Raw genomic sequence first — 15,456 nt, forward strand, 5'->3', positions numbered from 1 at the left:
GCCTGTAAGCCTAGGAAGAAACCCCGAGCGACTTGTTTTAGCAGAGAGTCATAAATGTAAGCCACAAGGCAGAAGGCCCACTCCAGCACAAACACACTCGCCCTCACAAAAGCACAACCTGGGAAGGATCCCTGAGAGGGAAATACCTTGTTACCGTGAACTTGATCTTGTCTGCCACGGCTAATATCCTCTCCAGGTTCTGGGAGCCGAAGGTGCAGGGCTTCCGGAAGGGGATCCCCGGGGGCAGCCCGTCGATGATCACAGAGCCCGGGTTGCTCTTGATGCGCTTGTATGGAACCTGGACAGGGTACTTGATGCCCAACGCTTCACCTGAAAGGCAAGGCAGGAAGGTGACAGGTGGGCAGGATGGTGTAGTGGTTATAGCACTGGGGCTGGAGGCAGGTATGCCCAAGTTCTGCTCCAGCCTGGCCTTGATAAACGTGGAGTGGAAGTCCGGGTCGGTGATAACAGACAATGCTGTTGGGCCATGCTGCCTTGCCAGGATCAGCCCCCATATGGAAATGTAAAAGGAAAGAAGGTACTTTCTATCATAACACCAGTCTTGGAAGACCTACACTGGCTCCAGTACGTTTCCGAGCACAATTCAAAGTGTTGGTGCTGACCTTTAAAGCCCTAAACGGCCTCGGCCCAGTATATCTGAAGGAGCGTCTCCACCCCCATCGTTCTACCTGGACACTGAGGTCCAGCGCCGAGGGCCTTCTGGCGGTTCCCTCACTGTGAGAAGTCAAGTTACAAGGAACCAGGCAGAGGGCCTTCTCGGTAGTGGCGCCCTCCCTGTGGAACACCCTGCCACCAGATGTCAAAGAGAACAACAACTACCAGACTTTTAGAAGACATCTGAAGGCAGCCCTGTTTAGGGAAGCTTTTAATGTTTGATGTATTACAGTATTTTAATATTTTTGGGGAAGCCACCCAGAGTGGCTGGGGAAGCCCAGCCAGATGGGGGGAGTATAAACAATAATTATAATATAATATAATATAATATAATATAATATAATACAATATTATTATATTATATTATATTATATTATATTATATTATATTATATTATATTATATTATATTATAATATTATATGTGGTGGGCATGTGGGATGGTAAAAGCTTTCTGGGAAATGATATATAATGAGTTTAAGATAACTTTTGCTAAAAAAAACCAGAGGCCTTTTTGTTAGGTGTTATAGGCGAGGAAGTACCAAAAGAAAAGAAAAGACTCTTTATGTATGCAACGACAGTGGCAACAAGAATGCTTCTTGCCCAGAGATGGAAAGAAGGAGAAGTACCAACTATCACACTAAGCTGATGGAATATGGCGAGACTGATGAGAAAGATCAGAAACCAGGAAAACCAAGTCTTTTTAAAAGACTGGAATAACTTTTTAACGTATCTGAAAGACCACTGAAGGCAGCTGAAATCACTGGCAGGAATATAATGACACTTGTAAAGTAAAACGAACTTTGGTTACTATGGCTGCATAATAGATGGATCACGGTAAAAGATGCAGAAAATAGGGGGGGAAATTGTTAGAAGTGGAACCCATGGAGGGAGGGAAGGAGGCCTGAAGGTTTGAAAGAACCTCTGTTTATTTTACTTTTTTGGAACAGTTATATATAACTTAACATAAAACTAATAAAAAGAAATTATCAGCCCCCATATGACCAGGAGACAGATCAGAGATCATCACAGAGGGGAAGACTGTGGACATGAATCACCATGCCCTGAAACAAACCTCAGAAGACACCACTGGACCAGCGACTTCTGCTGGAGGAGACCTCCAGGGCCTAGAACTATCGCTACCCCCACAGCCTTTGAGGCTGCTCTGCTCTCCTCTCACCCTGCTAAGGACCACATACAAACAGCTCTCCCCGGGGACTCTTGCTTTGAGCAAGATAGAATGTTTAGGGTCTGATGAGCTCCACTCAAGGGTGCTAAAGGAGCTTGCAGGTGCAATTTCAGAGCCTCTGTCTATAACCCTAGACAATTCTTGGAGAATAGGTGAGGTTCCTGCAGACTGGAGGTGGGCAAACGTCGTCCCCACCTTCAAAAAACTGTAGGGAGAAGATCCAGGTAACTATCTACCTACCCCAGGGCCCCTTCCAACTCTACAATTCTATGATTCTGCGAACCCCAAGTGTCAAGATTAGCATCCAGCCAGATTACTCACCATACTTCTTATTGAACAGATCTTGAACCTGTTCCCTTAGCGTGTTTGCAATATCTATCCTCGAAAGCCGAGTGTCATAATTTTCTGTGAGAGAGAGAGAGAGAGAGAGAGAGAGAGAGAGAGAGAGGAAACTATCTAGAGTTCTGCCCATTGAGGGTTTTTTGGGGGGGGGGCTACACACAAAACGCAACAATGCTTAACTATAGTACACTTTTACAACAGGGAAAACCTTGAGATAGGCTCAGCTCTGAAATAGCCGGTCCATTTTTTTATAAAACCAAAAAGGAAAGGCGCGGGGGAGCATGCTAGAACAATGTCAAATGCCTGCTCCTTCTTCATACAATTCTGTTTTCATTATTAGGGGGAAAGCTACCAGCAAGGGCCATTTCAGCTGCAATCTCAATCATACTAATGTGAAGTAATCTGCCACTCAAATCAGTGGGGCTTACTTCTGAGTAGACAGTAGAAGGATAGGGACGTCAATAAACACTGGGATGTCAACAGTAAAATAAATTAACACCCCATAATTTGGGAAATCAGATGGATTGTGGTCGTGGTAGCAGTGGCAGATCTCCATTTCTCACCTTGAAATCCTGGTCTTTTCACCGGTTCTTCTACAAGACGTTCACTAGAGTCTCTCTCACTGGCTGCCAACAGAAGAAGCACCAAGGTTCTTATTTATTTGTCTTAATTTCAACGTCTGTTCTGAGGACTGCCCGCATCACACATCCTCTTCCACATTCAAAGCAGCATCTAGCTCTTCCCCTCTTCAGCATCCAACCCCACAACGCCCCAGAGAGTAGGCTGTTTCTGACCCAATTCTACCCACTGAAATCAATTGGACTTAAGTTGGGCCACATCCTACATTTAACGCGGTGTCATACCACTTTAAACAGTCATGGCTTCTCTCAAAGGATTCTGGGAAGTTTAGCTTGCCAAGGGTGCTGGGAGTTGTTAGGGAGCCCGTCAAGAGAGTTATGATTCCCAGAATTCCCTGTGAAGGGAGATTGGCTATTAAAGCACTCCACGAACTGTAGCTCTGTAAGGGCCACACCCTTAACAAACCTCAGCTTCCAGGATACTTTGGGCGGAAGCAACAACTGTTTGAAGTGGCATCATAGTGCTTTAAATGTTTAGATGGGGCCTTATCATGCCCATTCTTTCCAGAGGTTCTATAACTAACACTGGATACGACCCTACAAGTTCTATTTTGAGCTCTAAGAGCTCTTTAGAGCTCTTAGTCTGTCCCAAGCTAAGCTGGCCTGTTCCGAAAATGGATTACCTCTTTCGTTAGGTGATCCTAAGGCTCAGGACTGTATCACTGCTTATTCACACAAGCATGCAAGGGCTTCCTTGCCCCCCAAAAGCTTACAGTCTAAATGTAAATAAGGAGAGGCAATGCAAGAAAGCAGACCCTCCACGTGTCCCTATTTTCCAGGGACTGTCCTGGATTTACAGAAGCTGTCCTGGGTTTTGATCCCAGAATGCCCTGCTTTTCCTTAGGACGTCCCTATTTTCATCAGAGAAGTGTTAGAGAGTATAGAGTTATGCCAAGGAGATAAGTAACTTTAGAAGACATCTGAAGGCAGCCCTGTACAGGGACATTTTTAAAAAATGTTTAGTGTTTAATTATGTTTGTATATATGTTGGAAGCCGCCCAGAGTAGCTGAGTCAACCCAATAAGATGTGTGGGGCATAAATATTATTATTATTGTTGTTGTTGAATAGGCACAGACTGCCTGAAGGAATCTCATAGACCACTGATGGTCCACATGACGCAGTTTGGGAACCCCTGGGTTCATTAATCAAATCACTGGAAATAAATGTGTTTTACCTATTGTTCCTGGGCTATCAGAAACTGTCTCCTTCACTGCTTCGGTAAGAAGTTCTGGCCTGAAAGAGAAATTTGCAATAATAACAACAATAATAATGAGGAAACACAGAAAGCTGCCTTCTCTTGGTGGGACATGGTTGGGCCGAAGCGAGAGGAAGGCTTTGAACTTACTTCTTGATAACAAACCGGATACTGCTGCTTGCCTGGAGGATCTTTTTCAGTTTCGCAATCCCGAAGCAGTTTGGTCGCCTGAGCAAGATCCCGTCTGGCAAGCCCACGACAAAGAGATCTTCCGGGTACATCAGGAACTTGGAATACGGGACTTTGACAGGCTCGGAAATTCCTATGGCTTTAGCTGCAAGCGCAAGAAACACAACTTTCAGAAAAGATCTTTGACCTGAGCCCCTGTAGATTAAAGGTCGTCGTCAAGATATTGAAACACCACTGAGCTTGTTAAAATGCTTGCTGCTGCCAACATGGTATTACCTCAAAAAGGATATCGCTGAATAGGAAATGGTTTAGAAAAAGGTTGCCTCTCTCCATAAAAAATGACCCGGACACTGTGTTAATCCTCTGAGGCACTTTGTGGGCCTCTTCCAAGAGCTCTGGAGGGTGGCAACACTGGAAGGGGGCTTTTTTGCAGTGGCCCCCTGTTTGTGGAATGCTCTCGCCAGGGAGGTTCGCCTGGTGTCTTCATTATACATTTTGAGGCGCCAGGTGAAAACACTCCTCTTCAATCAGGCCTCTGGCGGATTAATATTCTACAGCCTTTTAAACGTGTTTGTGTTATTCTTTTGTTTAAATTATCTAATATGTGCTTTTATGGAGAGACTATTTTTTATCTTGTGATTTTCACATGAAGGGGAGGAAAAAATAGCTGTCCTGCCTAGGAGGTTCTAGAGAAGGTGTGAGGAACCCAGAGCCCTCCAGATGTGCAAAGGTTAACGGCAGATCCAGGTTCCAAAAAGCACACTTATAAGAAAGAAGCCAAGTATCTCACCGTATCTAGCGTTGAACAAAATTTCTACTTGTTTCCTCAAGTGACTTAAAACGTCACCGACGCCATCTGGGAAAAAAAAAGCAGCAAACTCAGGGATTAACGGCAATAAGACTCACATGGGGGGGGGGGAGGTGTTATCTTGGCCTCCTCAAAGAAAAAATTCCAGGCCAGCTCATAAACAAAGGACTAAAAAGCAGGACAAAGCAAGGAATAAAGCAACAGCAAAAATCACAAGCAAGCAGAGAAAAGTACCGTCGACAGCACTGATAAAATTGAGATGGTTGACACGTCTGGGAAAATGCGAAAGACTAATGCTAGAGGCCACAAGCAGGAGAGGGAGAGGAGTCGGGCAGGTCAGTGTCGTACAGATGCACCAACCTGCCCATCCCTCATTAAAAGATCTTCCCTATTAGACTCCAGGTTTGGAGAGACTATTCCTCTAGTGAGGAAACAACACCACAAAGGGCCTCCACACCTACCATCTGCCTCATCTGAGATGGTGGGGGTGGGGTATGGTGAAGGGCCTATGAAGGCCATCTTCAGGTACCTGCAGGCCTGCACTGGAGGAGGTGATCCGTCAGGTATCCAGGCAACGGGCCAAACTCACCTTTGCCCTCCATCTGCTTCTCATTATGTTGTAAATCATTGCTGGGCCCTTTATCTGAAACCAGAGAGGAGACGGGCATTTAGCAGGAAACTAAACATCCTAGCAGAGGACTGTAACCTGAAAAAAATGCATTATATTAAGGGAAATTGCCGGCAAAAAAAGAAGTGTAGATTAGTCCAGCCTTCATGCAAATGCGTTTATTAGGAGAAATTTGCACCAAAACGCTGGCAAATCTTCACGAGGCTTTTTAAAAATACATTCTTGCAAACTGCTGAAGTGTGGAGAACTGAATTTAAGATGAATAAAATGAAAAACCAAGAGAAGAGAAGATGGCAGATCCTTCCATCCTGAGACATTTCCTAGCCAACCTCTCCTCTCTGCCACTGGCCCCCACTTGCCTCACCCTCAGTCCATCGTTTTGGTGATGCCAATGATGTGGCAGAGCCACCCTTGCCTTAGCCCCCGGCCCCCTCTCAACTCTCCCCACATTCACACCATATATTTGAAGCGCTATGACAACACTTAAAACCGTCATGGCTTCCCCCAGAGAATTCTGGGAGCCATCGTTTGTTGAGGGTGCTGTTAGGTGACCCTCTTGTTCCCCTCACAAAGCTACAATTCCCTTCGTGGTGGTTTAACAACCCATCCCTTTTTCCAAGGGAACTCCCTGCTCTGTGAGGGGAACAGGGGCATCCTAAACAACTCTCGGCCACCCTCAATGTTTTCAGCCTACATCTCCCAGAATTCTCTGGGCCGTAACCCAGCGGGCTGAAAACTGTTCCCAAATCGACACTGCCCATCTAGAAATAATCTTAATCCTGCCGGCATTGTCGAGAGCTTTTATCTAGTCTACCTGGAACGGTGATTTGAATGATGTCCACTTCGTCCGGTTCTATCTTGATGCGTTTTATGCCTCCCAGTTCTCCGGAAGTACCTGTCAAGGAAGATGGAGACAAGAATGAAAAGCAGAGGGGCGACGACAAATCAGGACTGACTGGTAGAAGTTATCCAGGGTTCGAGGCTGGAGTCTTTTCTGGCATGGTCCTGGAAATGCCCCTGGGGACTGAACCTGGGACCTTCTACACTCAAAGCAGCTGCTCTCCCGCTGAGGGACAGCCTTCCTTATGTTAACTTAGGTTATTGGTCCCTCTACCTCAGCATTGTCTACATTAGCTACCAGTCAGAATAGGAAGCACTGGGCTAGATGGACAATGGCCTGGCACTAATTCATTTGGAAGTACACTTAGATAAAATATCCTTTATTAGGCATAGCAAACCACACATTATCAAACAGACACCGTATACAAATTGTGCAAAATACGAGCTCAACATAACAAGGTTTGTCCCAGTCAGATCTTTAACTCCAGAGAGAATCAGTTTGCATAAATAGTACAATACAACACTACCACATCACCGATCAATTAAGAACCACTAAATCTCTTTATAATGGCCCAGTCTTTCTACATGGACAGCGCTCAAAAATTCAGCCACTATTAAAGTAATTTGATCATTGTCCGAGAGCAGGTCCTGAACCGCTGGTAGCATAGAATTGAGTCTATTGGGTTGTAAGGCCTCTAATAATTGTCTTCTGGCAAAAATGCCAAAATCACAAGAAAAGAAAATATGCTCCAAAGTATCAGATTCTTGTTTACTGCATTTGCAGAGACGCTCTGATTCTGGGAGAGCTAAATATCTGGAAGCACAATTATCATGCGCAAGAGTTCTGGATTCAGGATCGCTAATTGTCATGATCCCAGAATCCAGCAGTGGCCAGAATAGGGGACTCATGCGAATTAGACTCTACACTTCTTTTAATGCAGAAGCAGAGAGCCTGACATAGCTGTACTGAAATTCTTTTCATCCCTAACCACTGAGCGTACTGACTGGGGCAGTGGGCAGTTGGAGTCCAACAACATTCCTGTGTTGCAGGGGGTTGGACTAGATGACCCCAGGGTCCCTTCCAATTCTACAACAACCAAAGAGCTGCAGGTTCTGCCCTCCCCTGCGGGCCCCCAAATCTACAAAGAATCGTAGAGTTGGAAGGCACCACGAGGGTCATTTGTCCAACTCTCTGCAATGAAGAAATCTTTTCCCCCAATGTGGGGCTCAAACCTATGACCCTGAAATTCAGAGTCTTCGCTTTTACCGACTGAGCTGCTGCTTGACTGCTTCAAGCAGTGTGTTGAAAGGACACACTGGGGTCCTAAGCCAGGGCTTGGGAATCTCCGGCCCATGGGGCTAATAAGGCCTGTTCATGCTCTGGATTTGGTCCGTGAGGCCATTTCAGCCAAGCTACACCTACTTGATAGCCTAGCTATCATACAGTCAAAAGGGGGGTTTGCAGGCATTTCCATCAGCAGGTGAGCAGAGCATTGTGTACAGGGCTTTTGCAAGACGACAATCCTCCTGCTTTCACACGTGTCAGGTGGTGATGTGGTCGCTCGAGAGCAAACAGGCAAGACTCCAACGTGTCTTTTTCAGCTTTATTATTAGTGCAAACTATTTACAGTGAAGATCGTCGCAAGTTCATGCCTGGCTCAGTCGCTAGCAGAATCTGAGAGTGGCCAGTCCTTGTACCTCCCCCAGCATAACAGCCGTGTGACCCCCATCCTTCTCCTCCCCTCTCTGTGCCAAAACCTACTACGCAGAGTGGGTGCTGGCAAAGGGGGACTTGCCTCCCCTTCGCTTTGCTCAGGCTCTGTGTTGAGGCTCTCCCTAGCATCTCCTGGTCTCTGCACCTCCTCCCCACTGGAGGCGGGGCTTTCCTCCTCGCCAGAGGAGGAACTGCTTCGCAAGAACTTCGGAGTTTCCCTATTACACAACTGCCCTTCCACCTCTCGCCTCTGAGCTGATAGCAGTTCCCTGACAACACAGCTTCGCAAGATCTGAGAATCATACTCCCTTTTCCCGTTTCTAATTAAAAGAGCAGTGGCTGTTTGCAGCTTACCTGGTTCACATTCTCCAGAAATGGGGCACTTTTCAGATCTGGCAAAGGAAAGCAATCATGGTTAAATTTCATTTATATCAAGTGCCTAATTTGGGGGGGGGATACAATGTGCTGTACAACCAAACAGGTATGAACAGCCCACAAAGAAAGAGGCAATTCCATAGGTTCATTATTTTTTTAAAAATGTACAATGTTTGACCTTGTTTCGCCCTTAGGAGCAAACATGGCATCATTCTGCATAATGGTGGGTCTGTATTGGAGCTGCTATATTTCAAAAAGTAAAAATCCGGACACAAAAGTTTATTTGTGGGGGTTTTTTGGCCAAAGTTGTTACAAAATCTATTTTTTTAAAAAGGAAATTTGCCAGAATCTAGACTTCTGAAATGGGATGCCAATACGTCCGGATTTTGCTGGACATTTCAGTGATTTCCACCCGGACACTGCTTCCAAATGCTGTATTCTGTATTCTCGCTATGTATGAAAATTCCGGACATATGGCATAGTCTGTAAGGAAGCAGGTGGTCTTTCAGTTATCTGGGAACGTAGTTTTTATCTTGCATTTTAATACTCTGAACCAGTCCTGAGATCTACAGATGAAGGGCGATGTACAAATTTAATAACTAACTAAAATGAAATAAATAGTCAATTAGGGCTTTAAATTTCAGGGCGAGACCTAAAATTAAGCAAACTAGCAGTCAGATATTGTTGCTGTTGTTGTTAATTAAATTTATATACCGCCCTATACCTGCATGCGGTTCACAAGATACATTCTCAATACAAAAACACAAAACACATAATCAAAATATAAACAGAAACAGGCGAATACCCCCCAAAAAACATTAAAACAGTTAAAAATAATTTAAAAAAATTTAAAAACACAGTTATAAAAAGCAGTTGAAAAGAATGTTAACTGTAATCTCTGCTTGGCAGCAGCAGTGGTTTTGTAGTCTGTCAGGCCCCACCCTAGACCTGGTGGAGAGAGGCAAGAGCAGGACCCTCAGAGTCTCAGCAGATTCTCCTTTCTTGCTGGGCTGTTGGATTCAACTCACAGGCTGCGATCGTATGCCCTCTTACACGGAGGAAAGCCCCACTGTGCTTAATGTTACTGACTGCTGAGCACACATGCATAGGACTGCTGTTACCACTGCTCATTTCACCTCCATAATTCACCAAAAGTCCACCATCATAGACAAATCAGATTACATTCTTAAACAGCACCCGGTGTTGCTCATGGTTGGACTGAGTCCCAACCCATCAGATTCCAGCGCTCCATTGATTCATAAGCTTATTATCTGTTTTGCTGCCTTCCCTGCCTCTGGCATGACTTGTTGATTTAATCACACTTGCTGCATCCCAGATCCTTAAGAACCAGTCTGAGATCAGCAGAACATAAGAACGGCACAGCGGGACCAGGCCAAAGGCTCATCTAGTCCAGCATCCTGTTCTTCCATTGGCCAGACAGAAGCCACAATGCAAAGCCCCAAAGCAGGACATGAGCACAACAGCTCATGGTTCTCAGCAAAGTAAGGAATAATGTTTCCAACTGTGGAGGAAGAAAACAGCCATTCTGGCTAGTAGCCACAGACAGCCTCATCCTCCGTGAATTTGTCAAATCCTCTTTTAAAGCCACCCAGACTGGTGGCAGTCCCTGGCTCTTGTGGCAGGGAGTTCCATAGTTTAAACAGCATGAAGAAATAATTTCTATCATCTTTCCTGAATCTCCCACCATACAGCTTCATTGGATGCCCCCAAGTTCAAGGCAGGGAGAAAAACCATAGAAAAATCTCCTCTAAAGAATTAAATGTGGAGCCGGGAAAGACATGGCGGTCTCTCAGGAATCAATTTGGGGACGCCAAAATAGGTTTTGGGGTGGTGATGGGGAAGGACACCCTTATCACAGCAGAAGCTTCCTTTCTTTTCTCTGTTTTATTTTTTAAAAAATGGTTTCAAAGTCACTGACTCGGGCAGCAGCCATGTTTTCTGTTAAGTTGTGGGTAAACATATCAGATGACACAGCGATTCTTCAAACAGCTCTTGTTTATTCACAGGCCAGAACAGAACTGAACTGAAGGGTTCAGCCAGCCTGCTTATATAGAGCTCCACTACAACGCAACAGTAACCAATTTCTGTAACTATCCAATCACTGAACCTCACTTTCAATCCCTTATTTGCATTTGTGGACCTGAGTGAAAACTATCTACAGTATCCCCCTGCTGGCCCAGGGTGAGAACTTCAGTACATAACATTTTCCTCCCCTCTACTGGCATTCCAGGGAGAAAACATGCTGGCCGGAGCAAATTAGAGACACTAAGACACCAGGCTTTCCCAACCTGGCGCCTTCTAGATGTTGCAAGACCACAACTCCCATCATTCCTGACCACTGGTTATGCTGGCTGGGGCTGGTGGGAGTTGCAATTCAACAACATCTGGAGGGCGCAAGGTTGGTTATGACTACAATATAGCAGCTGTGCCAGGAACTGGGAACCCTGGGTTTTTGAGGAAGTGCTTTGAATTCCTGCCATCAAGGAGGGGGTTTAACTAGAGGACCTTGCAGGACCCTCCAACTCTATGATTTGATATGGGGTGATACAGGCTTACCTATGACTGGACTGTGAAGTTCCTGCTAGATCAAGAAACGCCATTCTGTGTGGGTCAGGAGAGATTTCCCCAGAAGGGCTGGATGGCTCTATCTTGGTTGAATCTTTGGTAAATTTACTTCCTGGTTGCAAGTAAGGAAGAACAAATAGATATTTTCCAGGCGCAGAGTTTTGAACCAATAATTACCCATGGCCAGACACAACCTCTCCCTGTCTCTTCCCAGTAAGTCTGCCATTCATACAGATTAGTTTAATAATTATGGGGGAGGGATATTTTGAATTGCTATGACTTTATTGAATTGTATTAATCACTTTGGTGAACCTGTTGTTGTTTGCTTTATTTATATGTTATTGTGTGTGATAGCACAGTGATTATAATTTTTTATTGTTTTTTGAAGCTTTTGTGATCATTGTGAGCTGCCTTGAGCTCAGCGTTTGTTGTTGGAAAAGCAAAATAGAAATATCAAATCAAAAATCAAAAGCTATGTGGGAAAGAGATTTGGGCAACAAATGCCCCAATATGGAGGGAAAGGTCCAAATTCTTCCCAGCGGATTTGGGAAGGCAAGATGAACAAATGCTGAGCATATTCTGGTCACCTCCCAAAACTACCAGAAGCTAGGAATTGGCTTGGAAATGGGACATTGTGAGAATGCGGTTGGTCAGCTTAAGGCAGGTTTGGGGAAACGATGGCCCTCCAGGTGTTGCTGAGATACAATTCCCATCAGCCCCAGAAAGCATGGCCAATGGCCAGGGATGGTGGCAGTCATAGTTCAGAAACAATTGGAGGACCACCGTCCCCAGTCAGCAAGGCCAATAGTTATGGAGGATGGGAGCTGTAGTCCAACAGCATCTGGAGGGCAAGAGGTTCCTGGACTTCGCCAGGGTCTCAGGTAGATGCTTTTCCCATCCTTACCGAGAGATGCTAGGGACTGAGTCTGGGACTGTCTGGAGACAAAGCATGCGCTCTACTCACTGAACTACCATCCCTTCCCCAAAATGAAAGACTATGCCCAACGTACCTGTAAAGATCCTTTCATCAAACATCCTGTAAAAGAAAAGGCAACAATTTAGGAGGAGGAGGAGGGAAGGGAGGGAATAAAAATAATTCAATATTTCATGTAGGATCTTCAACTAGTGGGTTGTGCTCTGGCCTTAGGGGGGTCACCACAACGGCCATTTTATTGGCTTGATACAATTTACATACTGCTCTGGATTGTTTTTAGTACGCTGCTTTGGGATTTTCATGACAAAGTAAAATGTTTAAATGATCAATACAGATGGTTGAAAGCAGTTTTTTACAAACACACCCACCCAACCAACCAACCATGCAGAACTAATTAAAAACAAGAATAAGCTAAATCAGATTATTGCCACCATCTTTACCACGTTCATTTGTTATAGCAGGGGTGAGGAACCAATATTGGTAGTGGAATTTTAAAGGAAAGCACATTAAAGTTTACATTATCTGCACCCTTCCTAGCCGCCAGCCAGTGTGGCAGAGCAGTTAGAGTGTCAGACAAGGACCTGGGAGACGCCAGGGTTCAAATCCCTGTTTAGCCACAAATGGTGCGACTTTGGGGCGGTCACTGCCTCTCTGCCTAAACCTACCTCACAGGGTTGCTGAGAGGATTAAATGAGGAGGGGTGTGAATAAAATAAACAAAAGTATGCAGACAATTTGGGAAAACAATGGTCTGTATCCAACTAAGTTTTCCTCAGAACAGATCCACGGGAATTAATGGGTTTAAGTTAGTAATGTTCATTAACTTCAGTGGATGTACTTCAGAGCCGTCCCATCCATGATGGAGGGGGAGGCAGCCGCCTCAGGCGGTAGAAAAGGAAGAGGCAGCCCACCCCTGCAAGCGCCCAGACTTCCTGCCTCCCCATTGCTACAGAAGCACCCCACTGTTAGGTGGTCTATGATTTTAAATATTTCACCTCCTGAATATGTTTTTAACATATTGTAAGTTTAACATGTTGTAAGTTTAATATTCTTGCAGTCCACCTGGAAACGTTTCCATGATGAATGGTATATAAATGTTTTAAAATAAAGGAGAAACAGCAATTTTGGGGAAAGAAGAACCTCTCACAAAGCTTGCTTTTGAGTCACGCAGAGTGAAGCCCACCTCTTGGCTCTCTGCAGTCCCCCTGCTCACGAGCCTCTCAAAACAATCACGTACCTTTTGATGACGAAATGGATGTTGTGCCTCTCTTCCAATATCCGCTTGAGTTTGGGGACTCCATAGGTGCAGGGCCGTTTGAATGGGATTTTGTCAGGGATACCGATAATTTCTACCGCTTCTGGGTCGCAAGCGATTTTCCGGTACGGGACAGGGACCATGTGATCGAGCCCCAAAGCTTCAGCTGAAAGTGACAGAACATTTAACCTTTAAAGGGTAAGAACAGACAGGACACTCTTAACAGCAGACACTGCTAAACTGGGTCCGCTACTGGCATGAACCCAGTTTTGCAACCCAGTTTTCCCTGCAGGGAAAGTTTTTTGAAAGTTAAATGCTGCTTTGCCCTTTCAGTAAGCCCTGGCCATGTTTCAAACATGTCGCATTGGCATAATAACAGAAAGTTGGAATATAATGTCCTGTGCTCAGAAACTAAGGTGCCCAATAGGATGCCAGGAGTTCAATAAATACTCTGAAGTGCTTTACAAATTATTGTCATCATCCATTAATTTATGGCCATCCTTTTCAGTTCAATGGCAGCTAATATGGTAAAGTGGCACATCACATTCTCAGTGAAAATATTGGAAGTGGAAGATTGCTCAGCAGGCTCCTGAAGGCAACGCAGTGCCCATGGGCAGCCTCTTGGGGACCACAGTACTAACTGCATACATCCAAACTCATAAAGGCAGCAATTTATGTAGTATCAGTTCAAAGATGGACAGGGTCCTAGCAGGACACTGACATAAGGCAGCCTTCCCAAACTTGGTGCCCTCTGTCAGTGTTTCTCAAACTTGGTTCCCCAACTGTTGTTGGAACTACATCTCCCATCATCCCTGCCCACTGGTCCTGCTAACTAGGGATGATGGAAGTTGGAGTCCAACAGCAGCGGGAGACCCAAGTTTGAGAAGCGCCAGTCACCCATTGGGAACTCCAACTCCCACCAGTCTCAGCCAACTTACCCAATGGCAAGGGATGATGGGAGTTGTAGTTCAAAGGGTACCTAGAAGGCACCAGGCTGAAAAAAATATGTATTTAATTTATTCCGTAAAATTTATATACCACTTGGTGGTGTTTTTGATTTTTTTTAAAAAAACACTTCAAATATAGGAGATGGCTTTCTGTGGCTGTTGCCCCATTGGTTTTGACTCCATGAAGGCCTTCCACTGAGGAGGCCAGAAGACCCCATTCAGGCCAAATGCACATTTACTGACTTGATACAAACGAGTTAAAAAAAACACACCCAGAAACATTTGCATTAATTAGAAGCTGTGGGCCTGGAAAATGCCATGCCAAGAAAGCAATTAAGTGAAGGGACACATAGCATATGGTGCCTGATGCTGCGTCAGAGAATAAGAAAAAGAAAAGGGGGGGAAACACCAGAAAGTCAGGGAAAAAAGTCCAGAAAATCTCTCCATAATGATATGCGCACCATAAGCAGCGCAGATGAAAAACAGGCACTTCACATCCACTCACCATATCTGCTGTTGAACAGAATTTGCACACATTCCCTCAGGGTGTTGATATCCTCGGTTTCTTTTATAAAACTGTCCCATTTATCTAGCAAAAACAAAACAAGAAGTTTCCATATGGCATCTCCGGCACAGATGCTCCCCATCCCTCTCACTCTGCCCTCGGGAACAAGGTTTGTGGTTCCTCCCCACTCTGAGAGAAAGCCTGAGCTTGAGGGGAAGTGGGAGGCTCCAACTGCGGCAGCTGCACTGGGTTCAAATCCTGGGCGCTGGACGGTTCCCTTAGGCAAACCCTGCAGCTGGCAAATGGAAACAGTGACTGTAAACCACCCAACGTAACAACGAGAGGAACAACTGGCTGCTGGATCAGGGCAAAGGCCTATCTAGCCCAGCAGCCTGATCCCCAACCAGATGTCTCTTCTGGGAAGCGCATAACCAGAGCATGGACACAACTATGCTCTCCCCAGCAACTGGCTTGCAACCTCCATTCATTTATTTACTTAAGACCATTTCTATTATGGCCTTATCCGTAAAGAAATCTCCCTCAGCAGCGTGCAGAAAACCAAACGAACAACCGATGTTACAAAAATACACGACAAACCCAGTCATTTTTATTTATTGTATATTATTGCTTAACATCCC

The 15,456-nt window shown here is 45.1% G+C and overlaps 1 protein-coding gene across 7 annotated transcripts in view; it reads right to left on the minus strand.

The window, feature by feature from the left end:
* Window positions 1–15,456, minus strand: part of GTF2IRD1 (GTF2I repeat domain containing 1) — an 82,397-nt gene that overhangs the window by 15,723 nt on the left and 51,218 nt on the right. For 5 of the 7 annotated variants that reach the window (XM_053366326.1, XM_053366323.1, XM_053366324.1 and 2 more), the window contains 13 exons: window positions 14,819–14,902; window positions 13,349–13,532; window positions 12,189–12,214; window positions 11,170–11,290; window positions 8,572–8,609; window positions 6,478–6,558; window positions 5,565–5,678; window positions 5,018–5,083; window positions 4,189–4,372; window positions 4,018–4,076; window positions 2,768–2,830; window positions 2,184–2,267; window positions 147–330 (listed from right to left, as the gene is read on the minus strand). In XM_053366326.1, coding sequence (XP_053222301.1) covers window positions 147–330; window positions 2,184–2,267; window positions 2,768–2,830; window positions 4,018–4,076; window positions 4,189–4,372; window positions 5,018–5,083; window positions 5,565–5,678; window positions 6,478–6,558; window positions 8,572–8,609; window positions 11,170–11,290; window positions 12,189–12,214; window positions 13,349–13,532; window positions 14,819–14,902 — 1,288 coding nt within the window. The remainder of the gene's footprint in view (window positions 1–146; window positions 331–2,183; window positions 2,268–2,767; window positions 2,831–4,017; window positions 4,077–4,188; window positions 4,373–5,017; window positions 5,084–5,564; window positions 5,679–6,477; window positions 6,559–8,571; window positions 8,610–11,169; window positions 11,291–12,188; window positions 12,215–13,348; window positions 13,533–14,818; window positions 14,903–15,456) is intronic. The other 2 variants (XM_053366321.1, XM_053366322.1) reach the window with 2 other exon arrangements.

Source organism: Podarcis raffonei, chromosome 15 (genome assembly GCF_027172205.1).
Source record: "Podarcis raffonei isolate rPodRaf1 chromosome 15, rPodRaf1.pri, whole genome shotgun sequence".
Classification (NCBI taxonomy): domain Eukaryota; kingdom Metazoa; phylum Chordata; class Lepidosauria; order Squamata; family Lacertidae; genus Podarcis; species Podarcis raffonei.